The sequence below is a fragment of the Tetrao urogallus genome (assembly GCF_951394365.1).
Source record: "Tetrao urogallus genome assembly, chromosome: 2".
NCBI classification, from domain to species: Eukaryota; Metazoa; Chordata; class Aves; order Galliformes; family Phasianidae; genus Tetrao; species Tetrao urogallus.
In genome coordinates, this window is record NC_136814.1 from 3,118,669 (window position 1) to 3,136,220 (window position 17,552).

The following is a 17,552-nucleotide window of genomic DNA, read 5'->3' on the forward strand; positions in this document are numbered from 1 at the left end:
TCATCACTGACAACAACAACAAAAAACAGCTACTCCGCTTTATTTTTGCACTGGTGTCTTTTGAGGCACAGGGGTATCACAGGGCAGGGTAAATATCATAGAGACACTATGAAGCTTGTGTTGGATTGGGTTTTCTTTTCCAAAGCCTAATATACATGGAAATCCGTCCCTCAAAAAATTCAACTTTCAACTTCGGTCAGAAAGTACAGATGGGTCACCAAGGAAAACATCCACGTAGGAAAAGTACCTGACTGACAGCTAAGAGAGCAGAAACCGCCGTCAGAGTCGAGTGACAAGTTTCCTAACTGCTGATGACTCCTGGTGTTAGCTGACCTAAGGCAGCATGCCATCCAACAGGGGAATGTGTTAACACTGCTACTCGATCCACCGTTAACAGTCGAAATTTCACATGAATGGGAAGACTAATTTTTTTTTTCTCAACTACAACGCTTGGGTTCATCAATTCTCAGGATTTTAAGCCAAACAAAACAAGTGGCGACCATATTTAGGTTGCTCTCTATTCGTATTCCTCCTACTTAATAGGAGAGGAAAAAGCTGTTGATGCAAGTAGCACAGACGGGCTCCTTGTTATGAAAGCTAGTCCTTCATCATATGACTTGGGAACCAAATGTGCTTTTACACACTGCTACAGCCAAAACATATTGCAAACTTGAAGAACAAATGTATTTTTGACTCACTTGGCAACACGTGTCATGTTTTTTTCCTTCTAAATAGCAGAATGCCAGTACAGTGGGGAGAAAGGATTAGTTTTTTAGTAATTATCAAATGTAAATGATTCAATAGGCAGAAAATACTTTGAAATCACAAGTTCTATATGCATGATTACTGTTGTAATTGCTGATGGACTCAATTCTCCTTTCTTCTTGTTTCAGATTCTGAAAACAGGAATCATTTCTGAGAACAACGAGGTCAAATTAGTTAGCAGCACGACTGAGGTGCTGATAGCACATTTTGCACGTTCTTGCCTGGAAAGTAAGTGTCTAATTCTGGTGAAAGGCAATTGTCTGTGCCTGACGTACAGCAGTCACACATGAGGAGATTTGATGGTCCAGTTAAATGAGCACCCTGAGGCTGGCAGTGCTCATGTTTTTGTGCTTTATGTATATATATACATAACGCAGTGTAGCTATGAAGCAACAGAGAGCACCTTTGGCATTCCTTATGTATCTGCCAAGTTCAGTTTCAGAAAACTGGACTAGAATTTCAATGTTTTTTTTCTTCTCCAAGTCCAAACAACAACATCCATATGCTTCACATTTAAGAAACACTTAATGAACATTTAATAAATGACAGCTGCCATTTGAACCAACTGCTAGCACATCTGAGTAAAAAAGAATTACCCAGAAGAGACAGAAAAGAAGTAAATTTAGATTTTTCAGTTTCAAGGCACATCTAGAATATTTGAAAAGTATTTTTACTTATCCTTACACATACACATTCTTCATTACCACTTCTAGGCCAGGAACCCAGTTAATTAGAGTTTATGATACAAGTATTCATTTCAAAGTTTGGCTTCACCTGCTGTTTATTTTTGTTTTCACCAGCAAAACAGGAAATGTGACAGACTGTGCACACAAATTTGACAGAAGTCAACTTTTATTTGTATCTCGAGCCAGAAATTCACATATAAATTCTTTGCAAAGGGTAGATAGGAGGAAACAGAAAGTGATTTTAATGCTTCTACAAAAGATGCCAAGAAATAAAACCAAATAAAAATAAAAATGATAGTCCAAACTGCTTAGTAATGATGTAAATGCTGACAGAAATAGTCCACAAGAACATGTGATACAAACTCTTCTAGGAATGGAAAGGCACTGTGAAAGTTCTGAGCACGCAACACAAAATCATCGCCTTTCTTCTACTAAAAGCATAGGTGTGGGCAAATGAGAAAAAGCGAAACTCTCTTGTTTTCGTCAATGCCTGCTTGAAAATGTTTGGTTGTTTGTAGTAGCGGAAATAGCAAAGTATTTTATCCTGGTCTCATCCCATAATTCAGAACAAATACTTTCACTGAAGCTTTGAAAAAACATTATTTGATTCACCTAAAGTGATTATAGACCTCCACTTTCCCAAGATGTTACAAGAAAAATACTTGATGGGAGAGATACGAAGTAGCATAGAGCCTCCCTTAGGTGTCTGGGTAAACCTTATTCACACGGTGTTGCTTTACTGGTACTATTGTGCAGAAGAAAGCTACAACACTTGTGCTGACTACGTTGTGATGGCTATAAATGGAGGTAGCATTCAAACTGGTGTATGGATCACACACTGGATCATTTCCTGCTGCACTGGAGTGGAAATAAAACTAGCGGGTGGTACAAAAGGCGTGTTAATCAGAGAAACACCGAACATCTTCAGTAGGAAGGGAGTCATAAGGATCATCGAGCCCAGCTCCTGGCCCACTCAGTGACAATACGGTACAAACACACTCCACAGGAAAACAGTGTGAGAACACCTGAGCATCATGGCTTTATTGCATACAAATTGCATTTCTTCTCTTTGTGGTGTTTTTCAGCATTCAGTTAGCTGTTTTTTCTTCTGGGCTAGTTTGAGTTTAAAGACCAGAAAATAGGAAATAGAAAATAGAAAATACTGCCCTTGTCAGTACCTTTATATCTAATGAATTTGAAGCTGTTCAATGGTCACGATGCAACTCTTGAGGGGAAATTCAATTAACAATTATATTTAGGAGACAGCTGGAGACAACAGCTATCAGCACTGCTTGTTATCACACATTCATCGCAGCTTTATCCAGCACCCACAGAGGCCAACGGCAGGACCAGGCACTGCCAAGCCCTGTCTCACTGACCAGCATTATTATTTGCCATAAGCTTCTTAGGCAGCCTCACAATCTGCTATCGGACCCCGTGACTAATTATTTCCATCACAAACTCCATCCCTGTTTCACATTTGGGCAAGGAGAGGAGGGGACGGCCTCACGTAGTGCCAGGGGAGGTTCAGGCTGGCTGTTAGGATCAATTCCTCCTCCCAGAGAGCAGTGAGGCAGTGGCACAGCTGCCCAGGGAGCGGTGGGGTCACCTGGAGGTGCCCCAGAGCCGTGGGATGAGGCACTGAGGGACGTGGGCAGTGGGCACGGTGTGCTGGGCTTGGACTGGATGATCTCAGAGGTCTTTCCCACATCCCCAGTTCTGTGTTTCTGTGACTGACGTTCAGTTCTCTCCCGCAGCCGTTGAGGGCGGTGGAAGAACGGCTTTACGCGCCGTACTTCGGGATCCCTGCCGCTTGACAGAAGGGCTCTGTAACGAACCGCAAAACCACAGAGAGTGAATTCTAAACTCGAGTGGGAGCGAGGGCCTTTCCCCAGCAACGCTCCACAGCCGCGCGCCGCGCCCAGCCTGCCGGCGCCGCTCGGAGCCCTCAGCAGGCGCGGGGCGGCTCTCGCGAAATGGCGGCGCCGCCACAGGGCGCCCGCGGGGCGCCAACGGGCCCCCGTCCCTCGGCCGGAGGAAGCGCTCCGCCGAGCGGGAACCGCCCTCGGCCCCCGCCTTCCGCCGGAAGCGAGCGGGGCGGGCGGTCGTCGGCCGTTTGCTCTCTCGCGGCGGAGCCGACGCGGCACGCCGCTGCCGGAGCGCTGGAGGGCGGCAGCGGCGGGCCGGGAGGAGGCGCGGGACCGGCCATGGAGCTACCGCCGCCGCAGAAGGAAATCGTCTACAACAAACTGCTGCCCTACGGCGAGCGCCTGGAGGCCGAGGCGGACCGCTTCCTCGCGCAGATCAAAGGCAACCTGGCGCGGGCCGTGCAGCTGCAGGAGCTGTGGCCCGGAGGGCTCTTCTGGACCAGGAAGCTCTCCACGTGAGTGCCCGGCGCCGGGGGGGGTTTGGGCGGCGTGGGGCGGCGGGACAAAGCCGACCCGGAACGTTGCGAGCGCTGCGGATCGAGCTGGCTTTTCTCAGCTGGTTATTTCGCCCCAGAGCGCTATTTCGTCTTTGTTTGGTTGCTTGCTGCCTGCTTGGCCACCTGTGTGACCTCTCGCCTTTCCGAGCGGGCCGAGCGAGGCGTTATCTCTGCTGAGTTGTGCCGTGCTTATTGCCCTGGCTTCGTTGTTAAACGTGTTTCCGTAGTTATAAGTCGTATTTGTGCCAGGAATGACGAGCTGTGTGCTTACAGAGTCCAGAGAGCCTCTCGTGGAATTCTCCTTTCTGCCCTTTTTTTGATCTCGTTGTAGATCGATAGGGATCCTGCGTTGCATGTTCGGTGTGTACGTACGGAGCTGCCTGTGTTTGCCAGGAGGCATTCTTAGATAGAGCTACGTCGATGGTTTCAAAATGACTCACTTGGTTTTGCTATGTGACAGTTTAACCTGCTTGGAAGCAGCTCAGCCCTGCTTCGTGACCCCCCCGCCCAACCTCAGGGAGCTCCCACTGCTTTCAGTTGCCTCGTTGGAGTTGTGGTAGAACTCCACATGCTAATCCAGCTGAAGTAAGCCACGACAGCTCTTACGAAGATAAAGGTCTACGTGAGGCACCTCGGCTAAACGTGGCACGTAAATCCTTTAAAATCGTGTGGGGTTGTGTTAGAATTGCCCCACGTCCTGTCGGCGCCGTGACCGTTAGCGGTTCAGGCTTCAGGGCACTGATTTTAACCTGCTGAGAGCTGCCGCTGTGCCACTCTATGAATCAGGAGGCTCTAATTTGTGGTTTCCCACCTGCTCTTTGAAGTTTGAATTCATTGTGTGTTGTGCAACTTGTCTGATGCCTCTTAGTCCAAAGATTTCTTTCTGGCCTGTGCTATGCAGTAGGCAAGCCTTGGAGCACATGTGGTCACAGGCAGGGAAGCAAACAGTGGCGTTGGTTTAAAAATAAGCCTGTGCTGAACATGAGAGGTGTTTTGCTGCTCAGCTGAACTTGACAGAGTTCTTCTGCGGGCTTAAATGCTTTTATTACAGCTTAGGCCTAGATGAAACATTTCCCAACTCTGTTGTGTTCTGATTTCCTACCTATATCAAATTATAGGAGGATGACTAGAAAATCTAAGTTTTGTTGTCTGTTGATAGCAAGTAGTTCATCTCAGTGTCAGCTTAGTCCCTTTCTCCCTGCTCACCAACTGTCATGAATTTAACTTTTTTTGGTGGGAGAGTGCAATGGATCTTCATAATAGTAAGGTTTCTGCTTTGCTTGGTTGCTGCAGATACCTGAATCAGAAAAGCCAGTGTTCTCACAGCATTTATAATTCAGTCATGTCTGACGTGTCTTTATTCCACGTACACTTTAAAACGCCAATGCAAGCATTTTAAGATGTACATAGACATAAATAAATCAGGAGAAAAACCCACTCTATCAAAGACTCGAGGTGTGTGCACTCGTGTTGTTGTGCCTTCTCAGGTGCTCTGTAACTTCATGCGGTTGTGAATGAACCCTGTGGGCTACAAAGAATGAAAGTGAAACTCAAATCTTTTTGGGAATTAAAAAATTTGAAATCGGTTTCTGTTGCCTTACTTTGACATCACAGCTGACCCCGAGGTCTTTGAGTTCTTATACTCTCAGCAGTTGAGAGCATGACTTGCACATTGTTATCTTAAAAGGAGCTTTCTCGTCTTGCTGATGTCATGGACTGAGGTGGGGGAGGAACAGGGGAAAGAGCAAAAACGGCCTTTATCAGATAAGAAGTCTATAGTCTAATTTGCGTAATTTGCATTTTATGCATAACAGTAAGTCATGTAAATGGATCGCTTTGGTGGAATGTGTAAACAGAGTGTAGCAAGACAGCTTTCTCTTGCAAAGACAGCCACTTAAGTAACTTATGACTCAGTGAGACTTCTTGTGCAAGGGAAAGTGCTCGCCTCAAAGACTGGCATTCAAAAGCAATCATTACCCCGAGACTCCCCAGACTTTGGCTGGTAAAATCTCTATCTTATAAAACACTAATCCTGTTGTGAAAGCAGAAAACCAAATGTCAGCTGTTGTATAACTTGCTACAGTGTCCAAAAAAAACCCAACAAACCGACGACAACAGAACATGTTGCATCAAAATCATTTGTTTAAATGGACTTGCATCATACTTCTGTTGTTTTATAGGTCAAAAATAGATTGCCGTTTCAATTTTATTCACTTCTTTACGTTTCATGTCGAAACTTCATAGGTTTTCTTCTAGGGCATAGCCTGTAAACGTGCACATTAATGCAGTATGAGCAATTAAGCACGTTCAGTTGACTTTGCAGCCTGAAAAACACGCAAATGTCTTTCTGTCAAGCTTTCTGCTTGAATAGGTAAAGGTGGAGTTTTTAGAGCTGAGGGAAGGGCTTCTGTTCCTGATGATGGCATCTATGTGTTTGTCTATTACAAAATGACATTTAGGTGTCAGGTATGCAAAACTGTATCTCAGCTGTTTTGGATGATAGGGCACAGCAAGGATGATGGCCTTTCAGTGGGACCTGCTGAAGTATTTTAATTGCTATCACAATATAAATCTTTTTTTTTTTTTTTTAATCCCTACCTGTTTCCCTCCCATCGTTAACAGAAAAATATAAGCCTTCATTTTGGGTACGCAGTGGTACCCACACATCTGATTGGACAATGTACACACACATCTGATTGGAGTAGTTTTAGTGAGCATGAGTCACTATTTTCAATGCAGTTTGCCAAAACCCGAGTTTTAGGCCAATTGTAATGCTGTCCTGTGTGTTAGAAAGCGAAAGCAGATAGCTAGGAATTCAAGAGAGTGCTCTACTCAGCTTCATAAGTGAAGGTAATTTTTAACTCCAGTAGGGCAGCCAACTTCTAGGATAATTTAGGATGTCCACTTGATACGAGAGTCCATTTCCTAAAAATAGGCCTATTGTAGTTGTGGAGTGAGAGATTGGGCACTTAATACCTATAGAGGGGGAGGGAATTGAGTTTTGGTCCCTTTTTTTTGCTCAGAGACCCTGCACTCAGCGCAGGAAAGATGGAACTGCAAAGAGAATTTTCAGTTCCTAATGACTTTTTTTTGCAGGTAGCTGTGGGAGCGGTTTGGCTTCAAGTAACTCGGCAAAGTGACATCTTTCTGTTCTGTACATTTCTTCGCACTTTTTTCCCTCAGTTTCTTAATTAAATAGCACTTGGTGTAGTAGAACTGCTGCTGGCAAATGTCTGGAGATGTGTGTGTTATGATTGAAAGACAACAACGTGGAAGTTGTTAGAGGCTGAGCTTGATTTCAGAAGCTTCTGTTCCACAGTGAAATGAGCCTTTAGTGTTATTACTAATATGGGTTATTTATCAGACATATGCTGTGAGGGAAGCACACTCCTGTAGGTGAATTGCTTTGGGATTCGGTCATCGCGTTGACCAGCCTCCTTCTCTTTTGATAAAGGGAAGTAAAGGAAGGCTAAGGGCGAAAAACAGTTGTCACCTATTGTTTTCAGAAGACTCCTTGTGTTTGCAGTTCTGCATGAGTGCAAAGTGTATGTGTTCAGCTGCTGGTAGCTGCTGTGTAGGTGGGTGCTGTTTCTGATCCACGTGATTTAAGGGCCTGTGGAGGAGGACACAGTTTGCTTCTTTTTCATTTGTTTCCTTCTGTGTTGAACGTGAATGAAAACGCTGCTCATTTAAGGCAAATCCCCTGATGAATTCGACAGGGAAGAAGAAGTGAGAGTAGTCCTGTGCAGGCTTTTTTCCTCTTTGAAAACCGTTGTTGGTTTGCCCAAGCCTTGTTGCTCTGTGTGTTCCTTTTCCCACTGCGTGTTCTAAGGAAATAGGAGGAGGATGAATGGGGGGAGGGAAAAGAAAAAGGAAAAAGCAAGGGGATTATTTTTTTTTCCTTGAATGTATCTATTCAAGGAAACAGGCTTTGGGTAAGATGAGCAGGAGGTGAGAGAGTTTTAAATTGAGGAAGTGGTGGAGTAGAAAAAAGTAGTCAGGCTGTTGAGTCCAAACCCCAGGTGCTCCTGTGGCACCTTGTGAAGGGTGTGCTGGGTGTGCTGTGTTCAGAGGGCTGAACTTCTCCTCTGGGCAGCTTCCCATGCCAGTTCAGTGAGGCCTTAGTGTTTGCAGAGGAGAGCGAAGCATTTAAAAGTCAAACAGATCCAGTAATCGACCACATTTTGCAGTGCTGGAGGAGTCAGTTTTGGAAAACAAATTCAGTAATGGAGGCAGTTAACTTTGTTTTCTTTCTTAGGTCGGTGTCTGCTTATGGTTGCCCATCTGAAGTTATTTAGCATGTACGACCCAAGTATTCCCTTCAGCAGGTCTTTTTCAGCAGTGTTTCCTCCCTAACATTTTCCTGCAGCAGCTCCAGCGCTGTGCTGTGTGGTGTGCTGTCCCACATACCAAATAAGTACTGTGAGGGCTGGCATTCTTCACATTACCAGAGCAGAGCCTCGAAGCTTCGCCGCTGTGTACTTAGAAACAGATCAATCCAAGCTATACTGAACCTTAAACAAAAAATAACCAGTAAGCTTCACCCCACGTTGTTGCTTTCACAGTTGGTGTCCTGTACGTTTTGTGTAACAGCTGCTCAGAGGACACTGTATTGGTGTGACTGTTTAAGAGTAGCTGGAGCAGACATAAAAAGGGAGTGCACTTCTCAGGTGGGTAGCAGTTCATAGCTGTGTGATGTGCAGAATGCTCTGCTGGGGCTGTAAATAGGACCTTAGAATGGTTCTAGCATAATTTTATGAATTTAACTTTTATGAATTTAAGTGTATTCCTTTCTTCAGTCTCAGCTTGGAAATAGCAAGCACCTTTTCCGAAGCTGGCTTTTAAAAATAGTGATTATAAGGGAGATAGCAGTGAAGCACAGCAGCAGCAAGTGTCTGAAAGCATTGGTTAGCCATGGTGGAAGGTGTCAGGTTTGGTCTTCACTTGAAACTCCATTTTAAAGTAGTTTCTATGTTGTGGCCTCTCCCCTCCTTAAAGTTCTGCAGCTGAAAATGAGTGCAGTACAGCTGCTTGGGACAGTTGTGATGGTTTTGTTTTGGGTGTTTTTTTTTTTTTTTTTTTTTTTTTTTTAAAGAAATTAAATATGTGGGAATATAGAGGGACTAAATTAGGTAGCAAGTATATTTTGGGCTGAGGTGAAAGAATACAACCCTTGTATTTGTGGTATCTGGTGTGAACATTATGTTATGCTGTTTCTGGAATCTTGGAAGGCAGTAAACTGTCTTTGTTCTTTCTGGTTATTTATTTTAAGCAATGTTTCCTTTACATCATTAGTTTGAGAACAAATAGTGCTTTTGATATGTAACTGCTTTTTAGCACACTTCTGGTTTTATATAACTCTTTCACATTTTAAAATTGGTTTTAGGCTGGCTAAACCAAGATTGGTTAAATTCCAATTTCTCCCATAGGAGAAGCAACACAAATTGCGAGTACAGTGGAGCCTGTAGTAATTAGGAATTCCGCTTGCTAGTAATTACTAACACTTTCAGGTTTGCACCTTGCAGGTACATCATTGCCTTGTCTTCTCAGCCAGCAAAAAGAAATCTGAGATGGACTGTTAGGATTGCCACTGATTGTAAAACAGGTTTTCTTGAGAGGCTTATTCTAATTTCTGAGCATTGTATGTATAGAAGAGCAGTCAGACTATGCAAGAGATCCAATCTGGACATTTGGGTAGGGAGTGCTTTATTTGTCAGTCTGTTGGGTTTTTTTTCCCATAGTTGATTTCAGTTGTCAAAATATTCCCATGGTTTTCTTTGATTCTGTTCTTGTTTGTCAGATGTGCGAGGTGGGCTTCACTTTGGTTTGTTGAGTAGCAAGAGCTGGTCTCAGATAAAATGAACATGCTTAAGAATATTGCTTACTCATGTTGTGGTTTCTTTTTAGGTATATCCGGTTGTATGGGAGAAAATTTAGCAAAGAAGATCATGTGCTTTTTATCAAATTGTTGTATGAGTTGATAACAATCCCAAAGCTGGAGATCAGCATGATGCAAGGTTTTGCACGCCTGTTGATAAACCTGTTAAAGTAAGTACAGAATTCTGCTGACTACTGAAATTTTCTTCTTTAAGCAGTTGATCCAATTCACTTGCTTCATATTCTGTACTTTAATGTAATAGTGTGTTCTACTGTTGCTGCACTTAACCTTCTCTGCACAGATGGTCTTGGTTTAAGAGATTGCATTACGTGAATGCCGTGCCTCTTTCAAAGCCATACTGGTGGTCATGTGAGTAAAAGGAGGACGGTTGTTTCACATTACAAAAAAGCAAACATCAGAGAGCTAAGTGTTAACACTGAATTTTAGACAGAGAGAAGGCGAAGGCTGTCTCACAGCTCAGTAATGTTTATTTCACTTACTCAGACTCTTGCTGGAGATCTTGACAGCTTGAGTTCATGCAGAAATGATGTGTGGCTTGTTTTTTGCTGCCTGACCTTCCTGCAGCGTGTGCCAAATGCTGAAGATAAGTGTGATTCAGAGCAGCATTCCTGGTCTGGGGTGTTCTGGTGTGCGCTCGGTGTAGATGTTTAATCCTAAAATGCTGTATTTCTTTTATTAGGAAAAAAGAACTGCTGTCCAGGGATGATTTAGAGTTACCGTGGAGACCGCTCTGCGAAATGCTGGAAAGGATATTATACTCCAAAACAGAGCATCTTGGATTGAATTGGTTTCCCAAGTAAGTCTGCATTTTGAAACGTTTGACTGGCAATAAGTTCCCGTGATACATAAAAGTACAGTTAAAAAAGATACTTGGTTGATATTTCAATGATCTGCCTTTCAATAGTTGCATGTAGGGCTGTGCTAAATCGTGTGTATCCTTCTGACAATAACTTGTATTTGTTATGCTCTTCCTTCTGAATGTAATCAAGTTCAGCACTAAATATTCTGAAGCGAGGGTCTCCGACTTGTTTTGGGATTATAACCCACGGCTTAACAGAGCTAATGTTGACATTTTAAACAGTATGTAGGTGAACTGACTACTGTTCCGTGTATTAACACAATAAGGATGTGGGGGAATAAAAGATGGAACTGTTCTTAAATAAATGCACTGTAAGCATTCCCTGTGTCTGTGCTCTAGATGTAGATCAGAATGTGTATGAGAATAGTGAGATGCCTTCTGTAAGAAGTAAGCATGCACATCCCAAGCGATGGTACGGTGTAGATACATCAGTTTGTAACTCAGTTAAGAGTTTTAGGAATGGTTTGCAGATTTTAAGAATAAAAACTTTATTTCTGCTTTCTTTGAGCTGCCAGTCTCCCCCGTCTGCCAGATTGCCAAAATTAGTTTTAGTGGTAATTTCAATTAGAGGAGGTCCTGCGCTGCATATTACAAAAGATATTATATAGATAATTCAGCTTATTTGAACTGAAACTTCGCATAAAAGTGAGTGAAAGTCCTTATTTACTTTCAAAATGGCTTTCTTCCTGTCAATATTAAAGTCTTGTCACTGATTCCGTTTGCTGAATGCAAGATCCTATTGCTGGTATGTGACACAAGCAGAAAGTGCATGTAGCTTTGTAATTTGCTACAGAGCTTTAATGCTGTTTAACTAATGTCTACTGGCTACGTAGATGGAAAAATAATGTTGCTAGTGAACTATCTTACAAACCTGTGTTATTTTGCTTACAGTAGATACTGCTTGAAAGTGAAAAAGGAGCAGAGCCTGTTCCAGTTTGATCCTTTCATGCATATGCCAGCACCTGCCTTAACTGTCTGTGGGGGTGTTGACTGGTCGCTGTTCATTTACTGTGCGAGAGGCTGGTATGGTGGCAGGGAGACTTCTGCTTAGAGGGAGGGAAGATGAAGCTGGGACAAAGATAGCTGTTGGGATGTCTGTCTGAAACATCTAGCTTTTATTAAGAGTAGCGCCTCTAGACCTCATATGCAGTGCGATTTGTTCTCATACGGTGCTTTTTCATTTTGTTTAAGCCAACTTCGAAGGGTATCTTTTTGGTGGATGTCAAGAGAGATTTTTAAAAGCTGAGTTAATTTGATACATAGCTGATAATTTAACTACTGTCTTAATTTTATTTATTCTTTTTTTACATTCAGTTCATATCGACCAGGCATGTCTTCACCTAAAACATTTGTGCTAAATGTATTACATAGGTGGTAAGAATGACTTTTTTTGTTCAGCTCTGGCCGATGTGTAATCTTCTGCATGTTCTGTTAGACCGTAACACTTGTCACACAGGTGTAATTTCTGTGTAAATAATGTATTGGAAAACCGACTGTTAACATTACACCACTGTTTATGAGAATGTCGCACTGTATGTAAGCATTTCTAATTGGGAAACAAGATAGCGTGTGTGAAGTGGCTGATCAAGTGGCTATATGCTAACTAATTTAACCAGCATATGTATCTGAAGGGTCAAATGAAAGATGAATTTTACATTTCAGTAATTGTAGTGTCTGAAAACGGGTAAATAAGCGTCTGTGCAGGAGTGCATGTCACCGTGCAGGTCTACTTTGCTATTAAAAACCATGGAATCATGGAAAGTGCTTGGGCAGTGAGCTAATAGATTCTGGAAAATAGTCAGCAATGACCTTGTCATTGTGAAGTGTGAGACAGAGCTCCTGTGTTGGTAGGGTCTGCTAGGAGTTTTCACAGTAAGACCAAAACAAACAGAAGATTTAGCTTACACATAAATTCAGAAGTAGTTTTTTAGGGGATCTAAGTGGAAGTGAGGTAGTCGTCAGGGAGAGACTTCAGCATTGCAGTGGTTTGGATTTGTGTATTTCTTTGGTTGGGTTTTCTTTTTTTGGAAGAAATTTGTTCTACTAACAAGGTACTGATTTGGGGCCAACATAGTTGGAAATTCACTGGAATGATGCCATTTGGGAAGCTCTAGCTGGTTGCTCTTTTTGTTGTCTTCAACTCTTATAGTGGAGTGTCCACTGTAGGCTTAGAATGCCCCTTAAGGCCTGAATCTGTCATGAGAAATTGAAAAAGGGGCTTTTACTGCTTTTTGATGGTGTAGGAGTCAGCGTGTCAGTTTGTATAAAGTATGAAGTGAAACATGTTTCTCTTTGAAAAGGCAGAAAAAAATAGGTTTACAAATGACAACAATTACATCCTTGCTAAATGAGGAAGACAATCATGTAGAGCCAAAATGATGATTAGTGACAAATCCACGTGGTGTGGTATAATAATGTGATGCTAATCCTTCAGGCAATAAGGAGGAGCAAAAGCAGAGGGATGAGAAGACTTTTTATCTCACTAAATGAGCACTACTGGTAATTAATAGCAGATACCTTTGGTGTGCTGCTGGTCCATGTGGCTTATGTGTGCAGTTGTTTGCTGCTGTGCTCGCTTAGTCCCCAGCTAAGGGTAATGGTGCAGCAGCACACAGCAATTTGCTAGCGCAGTAATTGCAGGTATTTGAGAGGTTCTGTAGTAATGCTTGTGTAAAAAGTATAACAGGAGTGGAACAGAAGCCACTGCTAAGAGATTAGAGAAAGCTGGTTCAACTGATAATGAAAGCAATAACCAGCAATGTCTTGTTCTCCCAGTTACAGTCTTTCTGTCTTTTCTAACTGGTAGTCATCCAACTGGACTCTGGCAAGTTTTCTGTGGTTGGCCTGTGGTTTCACTGTATCTTAGATGGAAGCTTCCACCCTAAAGAAATAGCTTGCTGGGGTTTTATTGTTGGTTTGTTTTTCTGTCTTCCTTCTGAACTTGATATCAGAAGACAGGGAAGGAAAGCCCTCTCAGTCTTTCTCCTTTTTCTTTTACTTGCATGCTCAAATTGGACTTAAAACTTGTGAAAGATTTATTGATGTCTGGCCATTAGGATTTGTATCTTAAAATTCTTTTGTCCTTTGATTCATCGCAGGCATAGTTTACTTCAGTAGAATGTAATAGTGTAGGAATATGTGCTTGCCACACAAACAGTTATTGTGTAGCTCTTTAATTGTCTCTAGGAACGTTGCTGGTTTGTGCTTTATCTGCTCTTGGAACAACCATTACTTATTTCCTAACTCTTTCAAGAACTGTATTCGCTTTGAACTAGAATCTTTATGAGTTTCTCATGGAGTTTTGTCTTCTTTTTGTTTAATGGACTGTTAGACATTTTCCTTTGTATTTCAGAAGCTGTTAGTAAACCCAGTTTTCATTCTGTCAGAGATAACATTTACTTTCTCACTGGTGGATAGAATGTGCAGAATTTTGCAACTTCTGGAGTACTTATTGAAGTGGAGCAGTGTGCTGAGGGCTGGGTGGGCTTTTGTTGGCTTGCAGTCTATGTTGAAGTGTAAGAGTAAGTTGTGCACACACCCCGTTGCTTTAGGGGTGGTTCATTCTTTTCTGTCTCCCTTAGCTTGTTCAGGATCAGTTTAATTTGTGTAGGACTAGAGAGAGTGTGTGCATGCTCTGTATTGGTGTGTCCTGAAATGACTCATCTAAACTGATCTTTGGTAAGATTCTAAAGATGATAAACTTGTATCATCTTTATTCTGATCAAAATAGCATTTCTGTAGCTTTGTTTTATTTTATTTTTGTGGTGATCTGAAGAATGCAGTTTTGTCTATTAAGGGTACATAAATGGATCTGAAAGATGTAAGAAGCTCCTTTGCCTGAACATGAGCTCAGGGAATGATCCTTGGTAAAAGTGCAGTTTAGTCTTGAGTTGGTCTTGTAGTGAGGGCTGGAGCTGACAAACGTGGAAATGGACAGCCGCTGTGGTTCCAGCAGTCTCTTCTGTCTCCTTTGTGCTTTGAGTTTATTCTAAAGTTTATTTAAATCTTTTTTTTTTTTTTAATAGCTTGGCATCCTGTGATAATCTATGTTAAAATGCTGTAATAATTCTAGAATGTATTTTTCTACTGTGAGTAAAACATTTAAAAATCAGCTGTTAAAGCGTGAGGGGAAGGTAATGAAATAACTGTTGATTTGCAGTTACTTTGCTTCTCTTAGAATCACTAAGTAAATAAAAATATAAAAATTTAAAAAATCAACAGATTGAAAAGGTCAGATGTGGTATATAGACTTTAATAATAACTTGATGAATTCTGTTGCCTTTATTTATCTGAAAAATCCACAGATTTATTTCTGGTCGTATTTTCAGCTTCCTCTGAAGGGTTACTTTTGCTTTGCTGGTTATTCTTGGATTAAATGCAGGATGTTATTTCTTAGAAAGGGTAATAATTCTTCACTCAATAGTTAAAACTTGGTGAATATCATAATGCTATCTGAAATGTAGTACCAGGAACTTAGGAAAGCAATTTTAATCTGTATTATTTGGTCTGTGTGAAAGGTGATTAGCTACTGCATGTTCACTGAAGACATCTAATTGCATCAACGTTATCTTAAACTCTTGAGGCAGAATCGTCAAATAGTTCTTTACTTTATGCTGTCCTAGAGGTTTGGTAATACAGTATCCCCAATGTTTTCTTTTTTATTTCAGTTCTGTAGAAAGTGTTCTAAAAACGCTTGTGAAGAGCTGCAGACCGTAAGTTAACCAAGTCTTCTGAAACTGGTATCTTTAGTATTACTTTGGAGAGGGGAAAGAAAAGTATTTAAGACAAACACAAAGCAACCCACCAAACCCTATTAGCCGTTCTTTACCTCTTCTACCTCACCATAAGATGTTTGGGTTGGAGTGCAGAGGTTTTTCTGTTCTACTGAAGTTGTGAATGATCAATACTTCAGGTTTGTAGGCTGCTTAAGGTGGAAAACTAAGGGACAGACGTGTTTTATGTTGTGGTGTTTAGACACACTGCGGGTATCTTAGGCTATAACTTTTTTTTTTAATAGTGTTGTTTGAAAATCCCTTAATAGCTAATTAAACTAGTATATCACTTGATAAGGCCGCTTTGTTTTTCAGCTTTTTAGCTGTTACATTTGCTAAGAATGTGTATGCCTGAAGCAGTTTAATTAATTTAGCTAGCAGCTTGAAAGCTGCAGAGCTGTAGAGACTTAAAATGATTTGTTCTTATATTGTATTTTGTGAAGGTTAAGTGGAGTTGAAGAGCACCTATTTATTGCCACTGTCTTAATGTAAAACTAAGATTTTTGACAAATAGCTTAATGAATTTAAATGTTTAGAACCAAAACCAAGCTATGCCCCCAAGATCCCCTCCTCCCAGATTTAAAGCCAAGTCTTTATCTACTGAATGGTTTCCTTGTCTTCAGGTATTTTCCAGAAGATGCCACTGCAGAGATGCTAGATGAGTGGCGGCCTTTGATGTGCCCCTTTGATGTTACCATGCAAAAGGCTATTACCTACTTTGAGCTGTTTCTGCCTACTACCCTTCCTCCTGAGCTTCACCATAAGGGTTTCAAGTAAGTATAAGAGGATGTCTATTGGTATGATGTTCTGTTACAAGTGATTGTCTGTTACAGGATGACGTTTGAAGTCACTCAGGTAAACCAAATTGTGTGGTGTTTAGAGTATGTATCTCTTGAATTCATGTTGTAAAGAATGATATGTTCGTTTAAAAAAAGTAGTATGGAAATGAATGAGTGGATCAGAATAGCTGTACATATTCAAAAGAACATGTTCTATAAAGAGTCTTTAAATTAAAAATTCCCAGATTTCAATTTTTGCAGTGGAGCAGCGTTTGTTTACAGTGCTTTCGGAATTGTTTTTGATGTTGGAGATTAAACTTACTGGGATCTTCTCATTCAGTTCTACCTGTTTCTGTTTGAGCATAGAATTACTGGGGACACAAATGCCTGCAGCGTGGTCTACCAGCAGACCAAATGGTAGCTTTTAAGAGCATTTGTGGAATTCAAGAAATTCTCCTTCTGTAAAAAGTAATCTGGGGGCATTTTATTGCCTGTTCTGAGTTTATCTTCTCAAGAGTAAAGCACACAATCTACAGCAAAGCAAACTAAATTGAATTGAATGCATTTTGCCCGTGAAAGAATAGTAACACAATAGAAATTATTAACCATAGCAAAGTTTTAAGTACCTGTACGCCTCTAGTGTAGCTTCTGATTTGGCTTTCACATAGGCTGAAGTTACAACTGTTATGAATTTGAGAATGAGGTGGAGGTTTTTAATCTACTGTCAAGACGCAGAAATGTGAGACAGTCAGAAGTTTGCTGTAGGAAATTAGTTCAAAAATGAAAACGCATCTTGTCCTTCAAATGTTTCTCTATCTGGATCGTGTTTAAGGTGGGGTTTGACGCATATTAAGTGTGTGTAGGGACTACATAAGCTGGCTAGGGGAAGAGTTATATTTTCAATACAGGATTGGTGAAAACTCCCAAGAAAGGAAGTGAAAATGTGTAGGTCCCTCCAAAAATAACACCTCCTGTTTATTTCCATGGAAACTACGACGCATACCGGAGCGTGCTAGCACTATCTGATAGAGCAAAGTCTCAGTGTACAACACTTTTTTCAAAACAGTCACCATTGCTAGCTGTGCTTTTTTTTTTTTTTGCCAGCAATGAACAACAGTCTGCATCCATAGGAATCTGCATCCATGCTCATAAGAATCTGCATTGCTATCCAGAACATGGCCTGTCTTTCATGTCACTGTCACCATTGCTGGAACACATGACCTCACTGTGCTGATGTTCACATTTTTGGTCTCCATAAATGTTCAGCAAGCATCAGTGAATGTCAGCGGGTGCCACATAGAAAGAATTCAGTCCCATACCTTTGCTTCACATGTACTTCATGTCTGATGGCACTCTGTCAGACTGCT

The 17,552-nt window shown here is 41.6% G+C and overlaps 1 protein-coding gene across 1 annotated transcript in view; it reads left to right on the top strand.

Annotated features, from left to right (window-relative positions):
• Positions 1-3,673: 3,673 nt before the first annotated feature.
• The window catches only part of PSME4 (proteasome activator subunit 4), a gene marked incomplete at its 3' end in the record, with an annotated part of 61,875 nt that continues 47,996 nt past the window's right edge, over positions 3,674-17,552 (top strand). Inside the window, exons 1-5 of the mRNA XM_079532805.1 lie at positions 3,674-3,834; positions 9,784-9,924; positions 10,455-10,571; positions 15,302-15,346; positions 16,030-16,179. Coding sequence (XP_079388931.1) covers positions 9,884-9,924; positions 10,455-10,571; positions 15,302-15,346; positions 16,030-16,179 — 353 coding nt within the window. The 5' untranslated portion in view covers positions 3,674-3,834; positions 9,784-9,883. The remainder of the gene's footprint in view (positions 3,835-9,783; positions 9,925-10,454; positions 10,572-15,301; positions 15,347-16,029; positions 16,180-17,552) is intronic.